The sequence below is a fragment of the Cyrtonyx montezumae genome, unplaced genomic scaffold, assembly GCF_038088225.1.
Source record: "Cyrtonyx montezumae isolate F1298 unplaced genomic scaffold, pur_monq_1.0 scaffold_31, whole genome shotgun sequence".
NCBI lineage: Eukaryota > Metazoa > Chordata > Aves > Galliformes > Odontophoridae > Cyrtonyx > Cyrtonyx montezumae.
Window position 1 is genome coordinate 5,108,307 of NW_027072036.1, and position 12,626 is coordinate 5,120,932.

Below are 12,626 nucleotides of genomic sequence, written 5' to 3' on the forward strand. Positions count from 1 at the left end.
CTCCCCCTACCACCGCCCTGCCCCCATAAATCCACCAGCAAACCCCACACGCACCCACGACACCCCCACCGCACCACGTGACTGCCCATTCATTCCTCCCCCGCCTCCGCCCCGCCTCTCTCCCATTGGCTGCCGCGGGCTCTGACGCATTTCAGCGAATCAACGCCTGCGGTGCGTGTGACGTCACGAGGGGCGGCCTTAACGCTCCTCCGCCGCTTCCCATTGGCTTCTCTCCTCATCGCCCCGCCCACGGCGCCGACCGGAAGCAGGAAGTGGCGGGTGCCTGGGACGGCGGCGCCGTGACCCGCGGGCGGGCGGCGGCGGCCGCGCCATGACGGGGAAGTCGGTGCGCGACGTGGAGCGGTACCAGGCGGTGCTGGGCGGCCTGCTGAGCGAGGAGGACAACAAGTACTGCGCCGACTGCCAAGCCAAAGGTACCGCTACCGGCGGCCGCGCTGCTGCCGGGCCGCGGGGATCGGAGCGGCAGTGGTGGGGGGGGAAGTGGGGTTAAGGAAAGGAAAAAGAAAAACGCGGATAAGAGAGAGAAGGGTAAACGATCTATGGAGTAATCAGCCCCCCAGAAATGAAAGGGGGGAAGAGGAGGAGGAAAAAAAGGAGGGAAGAAGGAAAAAGGGGAAAATCCTCCCCCTCCCCCCCATGCACAGACACAGAAAGAAAACCCCGAGAGCGGAGCGTTGGGGCCCCCACAGCCGCGTTGCACGGGGGATGGGGCGGAATCCCGCCGGCTCTGTGCGGTTTGAGAGCGAGAGCTCCCCCGGGGTGGGGGGGCACTGCCCTGCTCCTCGCTGTGCGCAGTGCTGTGCTTCCGCTGGAGGTGGTGCCTGCTGGAAATCCTCCTCGGTGAGCTGCTCGGAGGGACTGGGGGGGCTGCGGGCTCCTCCTCGCAGTGAGGAGCTCGAGGTGCGTGTGTGTCAGCTCGCTGCAGTGCCCTCTAACAGCTGCAGGTCCCCGCAGGAAGGTGAGCTGCCCGCTCCAGCCTCCCTTCTGCTTCCCCCGAGGCTCTGTGGGCTGCCTAGGGGAGAAGCCCAGAGCTCTGTGCCCCCGCGGGCTGTGGTGTGGGTTGGCAGCCTTACACCTGGCTTTGCTGCACCATGACGTTTGGATGTGGGACTGCTGGCAGCGAGCAGCGTGCCCCTTGCTGTGAACCTCTTATCTCTTGGCTCCCGTGCTGCTCCAAGGACACACACTGCTGTCTTATCGCAGCTCATGAGGCATGCGACAAAGTACACCCTGTGGGAGCAGATCCTCTTATCGACCCCTGCCTGGCTTTGCTGCGGAGGTGCAGCCTGCCCTGGATGTGCACCGTGTCAGTGTACAGTTAAACGTTACCACCAAAGCTGGGAGCTGCTCGTGGGATCCGCGTGGGGGAACGGGGTCTGCTGCACTGAGGTGTTCCTGGCAAGGTCACTTCCCAGCACCCTGCTGGACCTCCTGCAGCTCGGAGCCCCTGCCCTCTGCCGCTGCTGCCTGTGGGGGTGCCCTGCTGGTTGCCCTTTGTGTAGGGAAATGAGCACCAGGTGTTTGATGCACAGTGATGAGCCCACGTGGCCCTCTCTGGCTCCAGATGGATTCCTTCAGTGCTTCCAGCACCGCCTGAGATGAAGGCTGCTCCTCTGGGCAGTGCAGCTCTGCCTGTGCTACCTGAGGTGTGAGAGCAATGGCTCTGTGCGTGTGCAGCACACAGTAACTCTGGCAAGGAGGAGTGGAGATAAACTTCTCACGTCCGAGCTGTTGTCCTTTGCTCAGTGTTGGGCTTTTTGCATCCGAGGTCGCTGAAATGAGGTCACTTGTTGAAGTGCTGGGGTTGGCTGGAGGCAGGTGAGCACTGCTGAGCTTCTGCACCTCGTGGTGATGTGCTGCCTGATCTCAGAGCTCGCATGACACACAGCAGAGCTGTTCAGATGCCACCCACACTTCCATTATGCGTGTTCCTGATGACCTCACTGCTTGCTGGGTTTCATTACTGTGCTTTTTTTCCTGTTTCTATGTACAGAACCAAATGAGGTCTCAGTACCTGCAGTGGCAGCTGCAGGAGCTGTGTGCAGCCCCACAGACCCTCTGTGTGTTGCTGTCCGAGTTTGGCTCTCGGGAGCATCGCTCTGGGTGTGAGCTGTTGGAGGTGAAATAAAGACAGAGAAAGTGGGAAATGAGCACATGGAGGTTCTGGTTCTGCAGCTGCAAACAGCGGTGCTCAGAGGCTCCTGGTTTGGAGCAGGGTGTGCTGCATGCCACTTCCTCTCTGCATTGCAAAGCTTCTGCTGGTGCTGACTGTGGGAACAGAGGGTGATCCGACCAGAAGAGGATGGGCACGTGTGCTTTCATGTGCTGCTCCTCAGGATCCCCATAGCCCTGATCAGAAGCGTGGAGTCCCAGCACAGCACAGGCAGGTGCCTGACTGAAAGCTGGAGGGGCTGAGCCACCGTCGTCCTCATAATCTGAAGGCTTTTGCTCTGCGGTGCTCGAGTAGAGCACCATACAGGAGGGCCATGCTGTCAGAGAGGGGGATCTGTTCTGTCGGTACGTTGGTGCCTTCTGAGGGCTGTTGTGCCACGTGTGTGAGATGTCAGCTGCTCTGACTGTAAGGGTGAGCATGAGGGTGACCTGGGGCCGGGCGGTGACGCGGCCGTGGACGGATGTGGTGCAATCTGGAAACTGGACGTGACCTGAGTGTCTTCTGGGAACTGCCCTGCGTTGAGTAACGCTTCAGGGAACTGGCTTCTTGTCCGTGTTTCTGACTCTGAAGAAGTGTGCTGGAGCTGTGCGACACAGAGCTGGTGCTGTTTGATTCTCACCTTCTCCCAAACCGTTCCTCTCCCCATCCCCTCACCCAGCAGGCTGCTCACACCCAGGGCAGTCTGTTCCTACACAGGGAGCACCAGCAGGGACCTGTTGCTGCCCTGCACGTCTGCTCTGCCTCCTCCCCCCCTCCGCCCTCGTGCTGTAGCAGAGCTGTGGTCCCATGTGGGATCGCCCCCTCCTCACAACTGCAGCTGATGGAAAACTCTTCGATGCTGAACACAACCTGAGCCCCGATCTGCCTGGGAGAGCAGTGGGGCTTTGCTGAGGCCCACAAGGAGGTGGTTAAATATGGAATGGGGATGGAGTCTGTGGGGAAAACAGGAAGAGCAGGATGAGGAGCTGTGCTGGATCCCAAGGGGAGCAGGGGCCTCCAGCAAAGGGCACTTAATGGCAGTGGGGTTAATCCAAGTGGGTATTTGTATAAAACAGGTTGTGAACACCAGTAGAAGCCTGCTGTGACTCAGGTCCTCCGCCAGCACAGGACTGCTGGATCCCAGATGCTCTCTTCTGATGGCTCTTACCAAGGAGCACCTCTGGATAACTGAAAAGAGCACGCGATGAAAAGGATCACCATGGAATGGGATGCTGATGAGTTCAGTTGGCTTCAGAAGCACAGATTGTCACTGGTCTGTGATTAGGAACGAGGTCCTGGAAGTTATCCTTTAAGAGAAGATGGGCAGAGCTGAGTCACACAGATAATCCTCCAAGCAGAGGGCATCCTGGCAGACTGTGTCTATTTTGATGCCGTTGTTCTCCACCAGCTGGGACTGTGGTGAGTGGCTGTATAGCAACGGGTGGAAATCGAAGGTCCAAAAATGCCATGTGATTTTTTTTTTCCCCATCATAGCTGCAACTTTAGGAGTTTGTTCCTATAGTAACTGCTGGCTGAGTTACATAAGGCAGCAGGCCTCCAGGAGCTCGTGCCTCTGCAGTTGTAGGGTAACAAGTAGGTTATCAAAACCAGCTCGAGTCGAGAATAGCTTTGCTCCCCTTCAGGTCGGTCTGGAGCAGCGATGGCTCTGCGTGCCCCAGGAAATCTGGGGCAGAGATGGAGCTGTGTGAGCTCTGCAGCTGCAGAGCTGGGTTCAGCTGTGCTGCCCCATCACACAGCTCTGCTCGAAGGTGCTTTCCATCCTTGGTTTGCTCATCACAGCTCCAGGTGCCATCACATCCTGCCTTCAGGCCCCGTTGCCATCGGTGCTGGTAACATCAGCCAGGATTCTCGAGGCTGTGGCTTTCACAGTGCATCCTGAAGGGATGAACACTGCTCCCCAGGGCTGCAGGAAGAGCCCACCCTGCAGCCCACATCACCATCCCCGCTCCCTCCTCTCTCTGCCCGCTGTGTGTCACAGCAGGAAGGCTTCAGGTGGTGTCTGCAGCACTGCTCTCAGCTGCTGCGTGCTCAGGTTGTCCATGCTGCTCGCTTGCTGGCAGGACTCACCTTGTTTTGGGCTGCAGAACAGACAGCAGCACCCCGGAGAGGAGGAAGCTGTTTTGCAACGTGGCTTTGGTCACAGCTTTCCTATGAATGCAACCTCCTCCCAGAATGAGGAAGGCCACGGGCGGAAGGAGCTGCTGGACACTCCCATGTGGAGGCACTGAGAGGTTCCCAGGTGCTGAGGAAGGCTCACGGGGAAGGATGGCACAGTGCTGAGCTCTGCCCTCAGCGAGGGGTGTTCCCACGGCCCCTGCTCAGCACACACAGTTAGCTGGGCTCTGTGGTGGGCTGCCCCACGCCGGGACCCCGTGACTCAGACCCTGCACTGAGACTTCATCAGGCTCTGAGCAGCCCTGTGCTCTCCTTCCTGCCTGTGAAAGCATCTATTTTCCCCGGCCCTCCCCGTTCTCAGCAGCTTTGCAGCCAATTTCTGTTTTATTTTTAAATGCCTTCTGGAGGGTTGTTGCTGGAGAAGCTTTGCAGGAGCAGCTCGAGCCAAGATGGGATGCCTGAGTTACGAGCGAGCTGCAGATCCAACGGAGATTCCTCAGGGTGGCTTTAACATCCCCCCTCCAGCAAGGGGATGTGTGCAGCAGGCTGACCAGGCTCGGGGTCAAGGGGACCCGGGGGCCTTTGCAGCAGGGACAGGTGGAGGAGTCGGTCCCTGCAGAGTTACTGCTCGGGGGGGTGCAGCCTGGAGCTGGTGTGGGCAGCTCACTGCACAGTGCTTGTTTGGACGTGCTGGAGATAAAGCAGGCCGTGCACCAGCTCCTGGGGGCACTGCCTGCATGGCAGAGCTGCTCGTGCATCGCTTCCCCATCTGCTCTGGCACGTGGGGTGTCCTCACGGAGGATGGGGGGACGGTCTTTCATTCAGTTCTGCCCTCTGAAATAGAGCTGTGGATGGAGGTGTGCCCGGGGGTGGTCCCACCTCACCCCGCTGCTGTGCTGCACACAGCTGCCCTGCTGGGCTCTTTTTGGGAGCCCCTTCTAACTCCACACTGCTTTCTTTAATCCTTCATTCACCTGCAGATGGTTTTCCTGCTCCAGGAAGGATTTGTGGTATTGGAGGCACTGCACAGGGCACGAGGTGATGAACCAGAGCTGGACAGGCGATGCCCAGCGCTGGTTGGTGCTGGGGACTTGCTTTGCTTCCCAGATACAATACTGAAACAAAAGGGGCTGCTGGCTGTGAGTGCAGCCAACTCAGTTTTGCATACAGAAGGTGAGTTTCATGTGGGACTTGAGCTCTGACACCATCTGGGAGCTGCGAGGATGTCCACCCGGAGGGAATTGCTTTTATAATGGTGAGTGTGTTCCTGCCAGGACCCGTTCCTCCCCGTGGTCCCGTCCAGGTGTGTGCCTTGAGCTCGGGCTGCTCTCAGCAGTGCCGTGAGTCCAGCTGCAGTGCAGCCCTGGGTTTGGTTTCTGGAGCTTTGACACCGTAGCACGTGGCTGAAGTCTCTCCTCTAAATGCTTTCACCTGCAGCCACGTTGGAAATAGGATGTGAAACTGGGGGGGGCGGCTGAACCGAGCCCTCCCCCCGCACAGCTGCTGGGCACGTCCCCATGGGCTTTCCAGGGCAGGTTCCTCTGCTGCGGCCTCACCAGGGGAAGTGGGAGACCTGCTGGCATCAGCTCAGCCTGCGCCCTGCCCGCGTGGGGAGCATGCTGAGCGTGGTGCAAAGGCTGCAGTGTGGCACCGCTGCGTGTTGGTGAGCGCGCTGCCCAGCTCCTGGGGCTGCCTGCCCTCCTGGTGGCCCCACGGCCCCAAACTTCTGGCTGTTCTGGGTCTGGCACGGGGTGCACCGTGGTGGGAGGTGCAGTGGCCTGGGCCGACCCACGTGACAGAGCTGAGCTGATTACCGCAGCCCTGGTGGGGTATCTGGCTGACTATTAATCCTTTTAGCCCTGTCCAAGCTAAATATATCTGGAGTTAAATCTAACCTCGAATCTCATGCTTAATCCTGCTGCCCATCCCTCACGTCGTGGTGTTCGGGAGCGGGGTCTGTCTGGGGGTGGGTGACACAGCTGTACCTGGTGGTGGCACTGAGCCCTATTTCCATTGATTTCTGGGCCCATACTCTGTTTTAGGTGCATTCCCTTTGTGTTTAATCGTTCCTGGAGTGGTGCAGGTGAAGCTGCTGTGCAGAGCAGTGACTTTGCTCAGCCCCATCACACCCGTGGTCCTCTGGAGCTGATGGCTGTGAAACGCAGCGCTGCTTTTTTAGGGCTTTGAAATGACACTTCCCCCTCCTCCCCCCACAGCATCGCTCCCTTCGAGGCTTGCTATTTTAACTCTGGCAAGGAAGGGTGAACTCGCCCCTCTGCAGCCACGCCTGGAGTCCCCACAGAGCATGGATGCTTTGTGCTGGTCAGTGCAGCAGCAAGGGGGCACGAGGAGCAGCTCCTGGGCACGTGGGGGGGATGGGGGGCTCTTCACCTCCTCTCACATCTGCTCTGGTTACAGCACTTGTGCTCAGTGTGTATAGAGAGCATCGTTCACCTTCTCCTTGGGGACCTTTCCCTGATCCCCATCGCTCTGAGCCTCAGGGCTCCGCTGAGCTGGAGCTGTGTGCAGTGTGTGCTCTGGGTTGCGACCCAGAGCCGTGGGGTGGGAGGGTTTTCTGTTGCTGGAGCATGGGCCCACCGTGCCACGGAGATGTAAGCAGCTCCTCAGCCATCACGGGGTGCCATCTCTTTGCAGGGCCGCGATGGGCGTCCTGGAACATCGGCATCTTCATCTGCATTCGCTGTGCTGGCATCCACAGGAACCTGGGCGTCCACATTTCCAGGGTGAAGTCTGTCAACCTCGACCAGTGGACACAGGAACAAATACAGGTGAGGCAGGCGGGAGCTGGGAGCAAGCGGTGAGGCCTCGAGAGGTCGAGGAGGAGGGAAGGGGGTCGCGTTGTCAGGCCAGGTTAGGTGGGAAGGGAGCAAACGTGGGAGAGGGAACACAAACACTGCGGGTCTGTGTGCGTCCACCAGAGGCAGGTGCTGCACGCCTTTCCTTGAGGTTTCCCGAGGACCGGTCCCGAGCTTTGGGTGCTGTGTTTATTTTGCCTTAGTGGTGCTCGGGGTGGGTGGGCTCCAGGTGGGTGACGTGCAGCCGTGTGCACAGCAGGCTCAAGGAGCTTGCACACCCGTGGTGAACGCGGGTGGATCCTCAGGGCACGGCCTGGAGCAATGCTGCAAAACGGCTCAAGGACTCTTCTGAATTGCAGTGCATGCAGGAGATGGGGAACGGGAAAGCAAACCGTCTGTACGAAGCATTCCTGCCCGAGAACTTCAGGCGGCCGCAGACGGATCAGCATCCTTTCCTTGCTGGGGGGAGGGGTGGGGGGATCCATCCCATTGTTTCCCCCCTGCGTGGGGGCTCTGCTGCTCGTGTCTGGGCGTGGGTGTGAGGAGGGTCTCCTGGATGACGTGGGTGGGATGCGCTTTCTGAGCGCTGCCTCGTGACACACGTGCTCTTAAGTGATGGTCAGATGTACATCAGAGGGAAGGAAGGGCGGTGGGGACGAAGCCCTTATGTGACGATCCCTCCTCCTGTCACGTCTGGAATAGCCCAGAGGGGCAAAAATTGAGCGTGTGAAGCAGCTGGAACTGTGACTCGATTCCTGAGCTCCTGCTGGGAGTGCTCCTCCTGCCGCGGTCAGTTTGCTTGCAGCCCGTGCCGTGCGTCCACGCGTCAGACAGTGCTGTGCTCATCCTTCCATCCCTGAGTGTTTGTCTTTAACGAGGTTCCTGCAGAGCTGTGGAGGGATTCATTCGGGACAAGTACGAGAAGAAGAAATACATGGACCGAAGCATCGACATCGGCGCGTTCAGGGTCAGTCCCTCCTCGTGTGTGTGAGGCTGAGGGCAGGTTTGTCTCTGGCGTGAGTGCTGAGTGTGTGAAAACTGCTTTCACCGTTCCCTGTGTCGGGGCTGATGGGGTTCAGTTGGTCCGTGGAGAAGAGCTGAAGTTGGGAGGGACCTCTGAAGGTCGACTGGGACTCCTTGCTGAGAGCAGGGCTGATTTCAGGTGTCAGTCCTCGGTGCTGCCCACCCGTGGCTCTGCAGGAGTTGGAGCCGTGGGTGAAAGATGGAGGCCCCGTGGGTCAGTGCCAGCCCTTAAAGCTCAGTTTTCACTGCGTGGTGCTGTGAGCTTTGACCCTCACGTCGGTGTTTTCCTTTACAGAAAGAAAAGGATGACAAATGGAAGAAGAGCAATGAGCCAGCATCAGAAAGAAAGCTGGAACCTGTCATCTTTGAGAAGGTGAAGATGGTAAGCCCGGAGGGCTGCAGCCTGCTCCGGAGCAGAGGCAATCCAGCTCCATATGGGAGCATTTTTCCAGGCCTCAGTCATAGCAGTGGATGCTTTGAGTCACACGAGTGGTGGTAGCTTGTTTTCCACTGCTCAGGCAGATACTGAACAGATGTGCTGTGCTCTGCAGCACGGGGCAGCCTGGAATCCAGCTACTCCTGCTCAGCACTCAGACTTGAGCTGTTGTTTCTCTCTGGTTTAGAGCACATCTATGGGTTTTGATGTAATGGGACAAAAAACCCCAACCTTGCAGTACTCGCTGTGCCCAGGGGGGAGGGGGGAAGGATGTTTAAGGGTTTAATCTCAACGAAGCCTATGATAAATCAGAGTAAAAAGATGATTTGAAACAAAATTCTGCCGTTCCTTCCCCAGCCTCAAAAGAAAGAAGAAACGCAGCAATCCAGGAAGAGCTCTCCCAAGTCCACGGAGCCCGTGATAGACTTGCTAGGACTCGGTGAGAGCCCCCAGCCCCGCTGTGCTCGTGGCACCGAGGCTCAGTGCCATCTCTGGCCTCCTGCAGCAGCTCACTCCCCTGTCCACCCCTGCTGTGTCTCTCCCAGACGCTCCTGTGCCGAGTGCCCTTACGAACGGCCGGCCCAGCAGCCTGGAGAAGGACCTCGACCTCTTTGCATCAGTGGGATTGAACTGCGACTCCAGGAAGGTAAGCAGGGAACGTGAGCACTCAGTGCAGGCGTCGATGCGGCAGCGGAGGGGTCGCTGTGCAGTGCTGTCTCCCTCCCAGGTCTCTATGCCTATGTCCGGAAGCGCCGGTTCTGTCCCTGAAAACCTGAACCTCTTCCCTGAGCCGGGAGGCAAAGGGGAGGAAGTGGGGAAGAAGCAGCTCTCTAAGGACTCCATCCTCTCCCTGTACGGCGCTCAGACTCCTCAGCTGCCTGCACAAGGTAACAGCTCAGAAGAGAGCAGCACGCTAGCGCTGAGTGGGTGGGCCGTCCTGACGGCTGACAGGCAGAGGTGTGGGAGCGTGGGTGGTCCTGAGTGCGAGCTGCTGAGGAGCGCGATGAGCTGCTCAGCCCAGCGGGCGCTGCAGTGGGATTTGAAGGTCAGCGTTTCCTCGTGGCAGCAGCAGTTGTTCCCTTCATGGTTCCTCCACGTGTTTCCAGGAGCGATGTTCGTGGCCCCGGCTCAGATGGCGTATCCCGCAGCGGCGTACACGGCCTTCCCCGGAGTGCCCCCCTCCAGCAGCATGGTGGGAGGCATGATGGCCCCCACGGTGGGCGTGATGGCGCAGCCTGGGGCTGCGGGGATGGTGACCCCCGTGGCCATCCCCGCTGGGTACGTGGGCAACGTGCAGGCAGCCGTCATCGGCGTCCCCAACGGGATGATGGCTGCGCAGCAGGCCGGCTACGTAGCTGGCATGGCAGCCGTGCCCCAGCCCGTGTACGGCGTGCAGCCAGCACAGCAGCTGCAGTGGAACATTGCTCAGGTGAGGTGTGGATCCTGCCGACCCGAGGGTGGAGGGAGGAGGCGTGTGGTTGAACCCTGCCTGCGCTTCTGTGGGCTGGGTGAGGCTCAGTGGGTTCGGGGTGGGGAACAGAAATCAGCTGAGATGAGAGAGAAACGTCTCAGCTGCAGAGGTGGGCAGGTGCCCAAGGGAGCTGGTGACTGCAAGGAGATATCCTCGTGCGTCCAGGGATAGGTGGGGAAGCAACACCTCAGCGGGGGGGTGTGCAGGGAGAGGTGGCACTGTCCCTGTGGCTGCTGGGGATGACGGGCTGTGGGCAGGAGGAGTCCCCTGTTAAAACTCCACGTGGGGTGGAGCTCTGTGTCCGTGCAGCAGTGTGCTCCGAGCTGGAGGAGGGGGCTGGGGGTCAGGGGCAGGTGGTGCTGCAGGGCACTGCTCAGAGTGGAGGGGAGTGGTGCTGCTGGAAGGTGGGATAACAGCATGCCACGACCGCGAGGCTCCGGGTCTGCACGGGATGAGGTGTGCGTGCTCGGGAACGGGGCAGTGGCTTCCACAGCTCTCAGTGTCGGCGGTGGAGCTGCCCTGTGTCGTGTAAGGCTCCTTACACGGCCTCGATGCAGACGGACCCCCACCTGTGTGTCCTCCCCTTTGCAGATGACCCAGCAGATGGCCGGGATGAACTTGTACGGAGCCAGCGGTGTGCTGGGCTACGGGCAGAGCTCGGGCGGAGGAGGAGCGCAGGGGAGCGGTCAGTCCGTCAGCACTCAGCTGTGGAAGTGACCCCGCACCTCGTGACCATTTTTGCCTTCCGTTCCGTTCTTCAAAACTGCTCCATGAGACATTCAGGGTTTTTCTTTGTGGCTGGCTGCCCAGCCCAGGCCTTTCCATAACTGAGACCCGCCACCTCTGCCTCGTCACTGTCACACGCGGTGCGACCTCGGTGACCAGAACATGAGCTCCCCTCTATTTAGCACAGTCAATGCACACTTTGGGGTGGACCCCCTCCTTGCACAAACCTCCACTAACGCTTCTGGGTAGCACTTAACGTCCTGGGATCTTAGCAGAGGTGTGACCGAGGGATGGGGGCACCGATCCTCCTTACTGCCCGTGATTTCGGGCCCTTTAAGAACCACTTCAGCTCCAGTATCAGTCGGGGTTTCGGTTGGCAGAGGGCGGGTGGGAACCTTGTTTGGTGCTGGGAAACTGGATCTTAGCCCAAGCCCAGGGCCAAGCGAGCCTTGCTACCTCTTCCCTCGAGTGGAGCTTGGAGCTGTGCTTGGCTCACCGACCCTCGTTGGAACCAAAGTCATTTGGAGACCCCTCTCCCTCCCCCCGTGAGCAAGCAGGATTCTCAGTGTGGGGGCGAGCTGTCAGAATGTGGAACTTGCACTTCAGAGTGGCTTTTCTGTCTGATCTGTGGTGTCGATGTATTTAACTTTTAACCAACGGAGAGTTAACTTATCCAGGGCTGAGAGCCCGCTGCGAGTTTTCTTACACTTTTAAAAAATGACTGTGACATCCTAATTTATACTTTTTTCATGGTTGTTTTTGTTCCTGTGCAACCCCATCCCAGCGAGCTTCAGCCGTTTTACTCCAGGCACAAGAGTGGGTGGATCAGATTTCTTTGTGCATCTTCGGTACAACACCACTGCTTCAGCTCAGCAGCGCGAGCCCGAGCTCTGCGGGCTGCTCCTCCTTCCTGTGTGTATGTAAACTCCCCAATAAAACATTGCGGTGAAACCTCACTGCCCACTCGGGGTCCTGAAGGAGGAGGGGGGGGGGAGGGATGCCTGTGGGCAGCGGGGGCTCTTCCAAACTGGACCGCCTCCATCTGCTGGGAGCTGCATCCCAATGTTGGGCGCTGAGAGCAGCGGGGAGGGAGCACCAGGGTGAGCTCGGGTGGGTTGACAGCTCTGTATACAACAGAAACCCGCAGCCCTGGGCTGGGTGCTGCAGCGTTCCTGCTGCGGGGGCAGCGGGTGCTGAGGGCTGGTAGCAGCGGGGCTGGAAGCTTTGGGGTCCCCCCCCATCACCCATCAAAGCTGAGCGCGACCTGAGCTGTGCCCCCACGTTGTGGCTGAGTGCTCTGTGACGCTCAACTGAAGCTCAGAGGGGTTTTCAAGCTGGCTTTAATCATCCCCGCTTGCTGCCCCGTACTGTGCATGCAGGTACAAGCCGATGGAGGCGTGGATACTTCAGTCCGTTCCTCCCTGGGGAAGAGTGGCTAGGAGTGCTTTACAAAACAGCGTGCACAGTCCTGCTGCATATAAACCACGAGAGTTGCACATTAAGAAAGACCACGCACATATAAAACATTACAGAACGTGGGTTAAAAAAAAAAAACCAAAACCAAACAAGAAACCACCGTTTGCTTTTTGTTTTTGCGTTTTAACTCTCACCGTTCTCCCGTCCTCAGTGTGGGCCCGGGGCTCCGTGTGCCACCGTTGGGAGGTGGACGTGCTGAGCTCAGCGAGGGGCAGTCCGTGCGCTGTGCCCGGGGAGCTCCGTGCCGTGGGACGCACACGGGTGGCTGTGTGCTGCGGGGGCTGGAAGCGACGCCTGCACCGACGAGCTCAGCTCATCCCCGCTGTCCTTTGCTCTCGGCTCGGTTTGCTCCGGTCCCAGAGCTGCTCT

The 12,626-nt window shown here is 59.1% G+C and overlaps 1 protein-coding gene across 1 annotated transcript; it reads left to right on the forward strand.

The window, feature by feature from the left end:
• Positions 1-276: 276 nt before the first annotated feature.
• On the forward strand, positions 277-11,737 carry SMAP2 (small ArfGAP2). The gene is made up of 10 exons (XM_065744666.1): positions 277-434; positions 6,965-7,098; positions 7,485-7,570; positions 8,014-8,092; positions 8,444-8,530; positions 8,942-9,023; positions 9,130-9,230; positions 9,312-9,471; positions 9,691-10,013; positions 10,647-11,737. The coding sequence occupies exons 1-10, from the start codon at positions 332-334 to the stop codon at positions 10,770-10,772; spliced, it is 1,281 nt and encodes a 426-aa protein (XP_065600738.1). The 5' UTR covers positions 277-331; the 3' UTR covers positions 10,773-11,737.
• Positions 11,738-12,626: the final 889 nt, after the last annotated feature.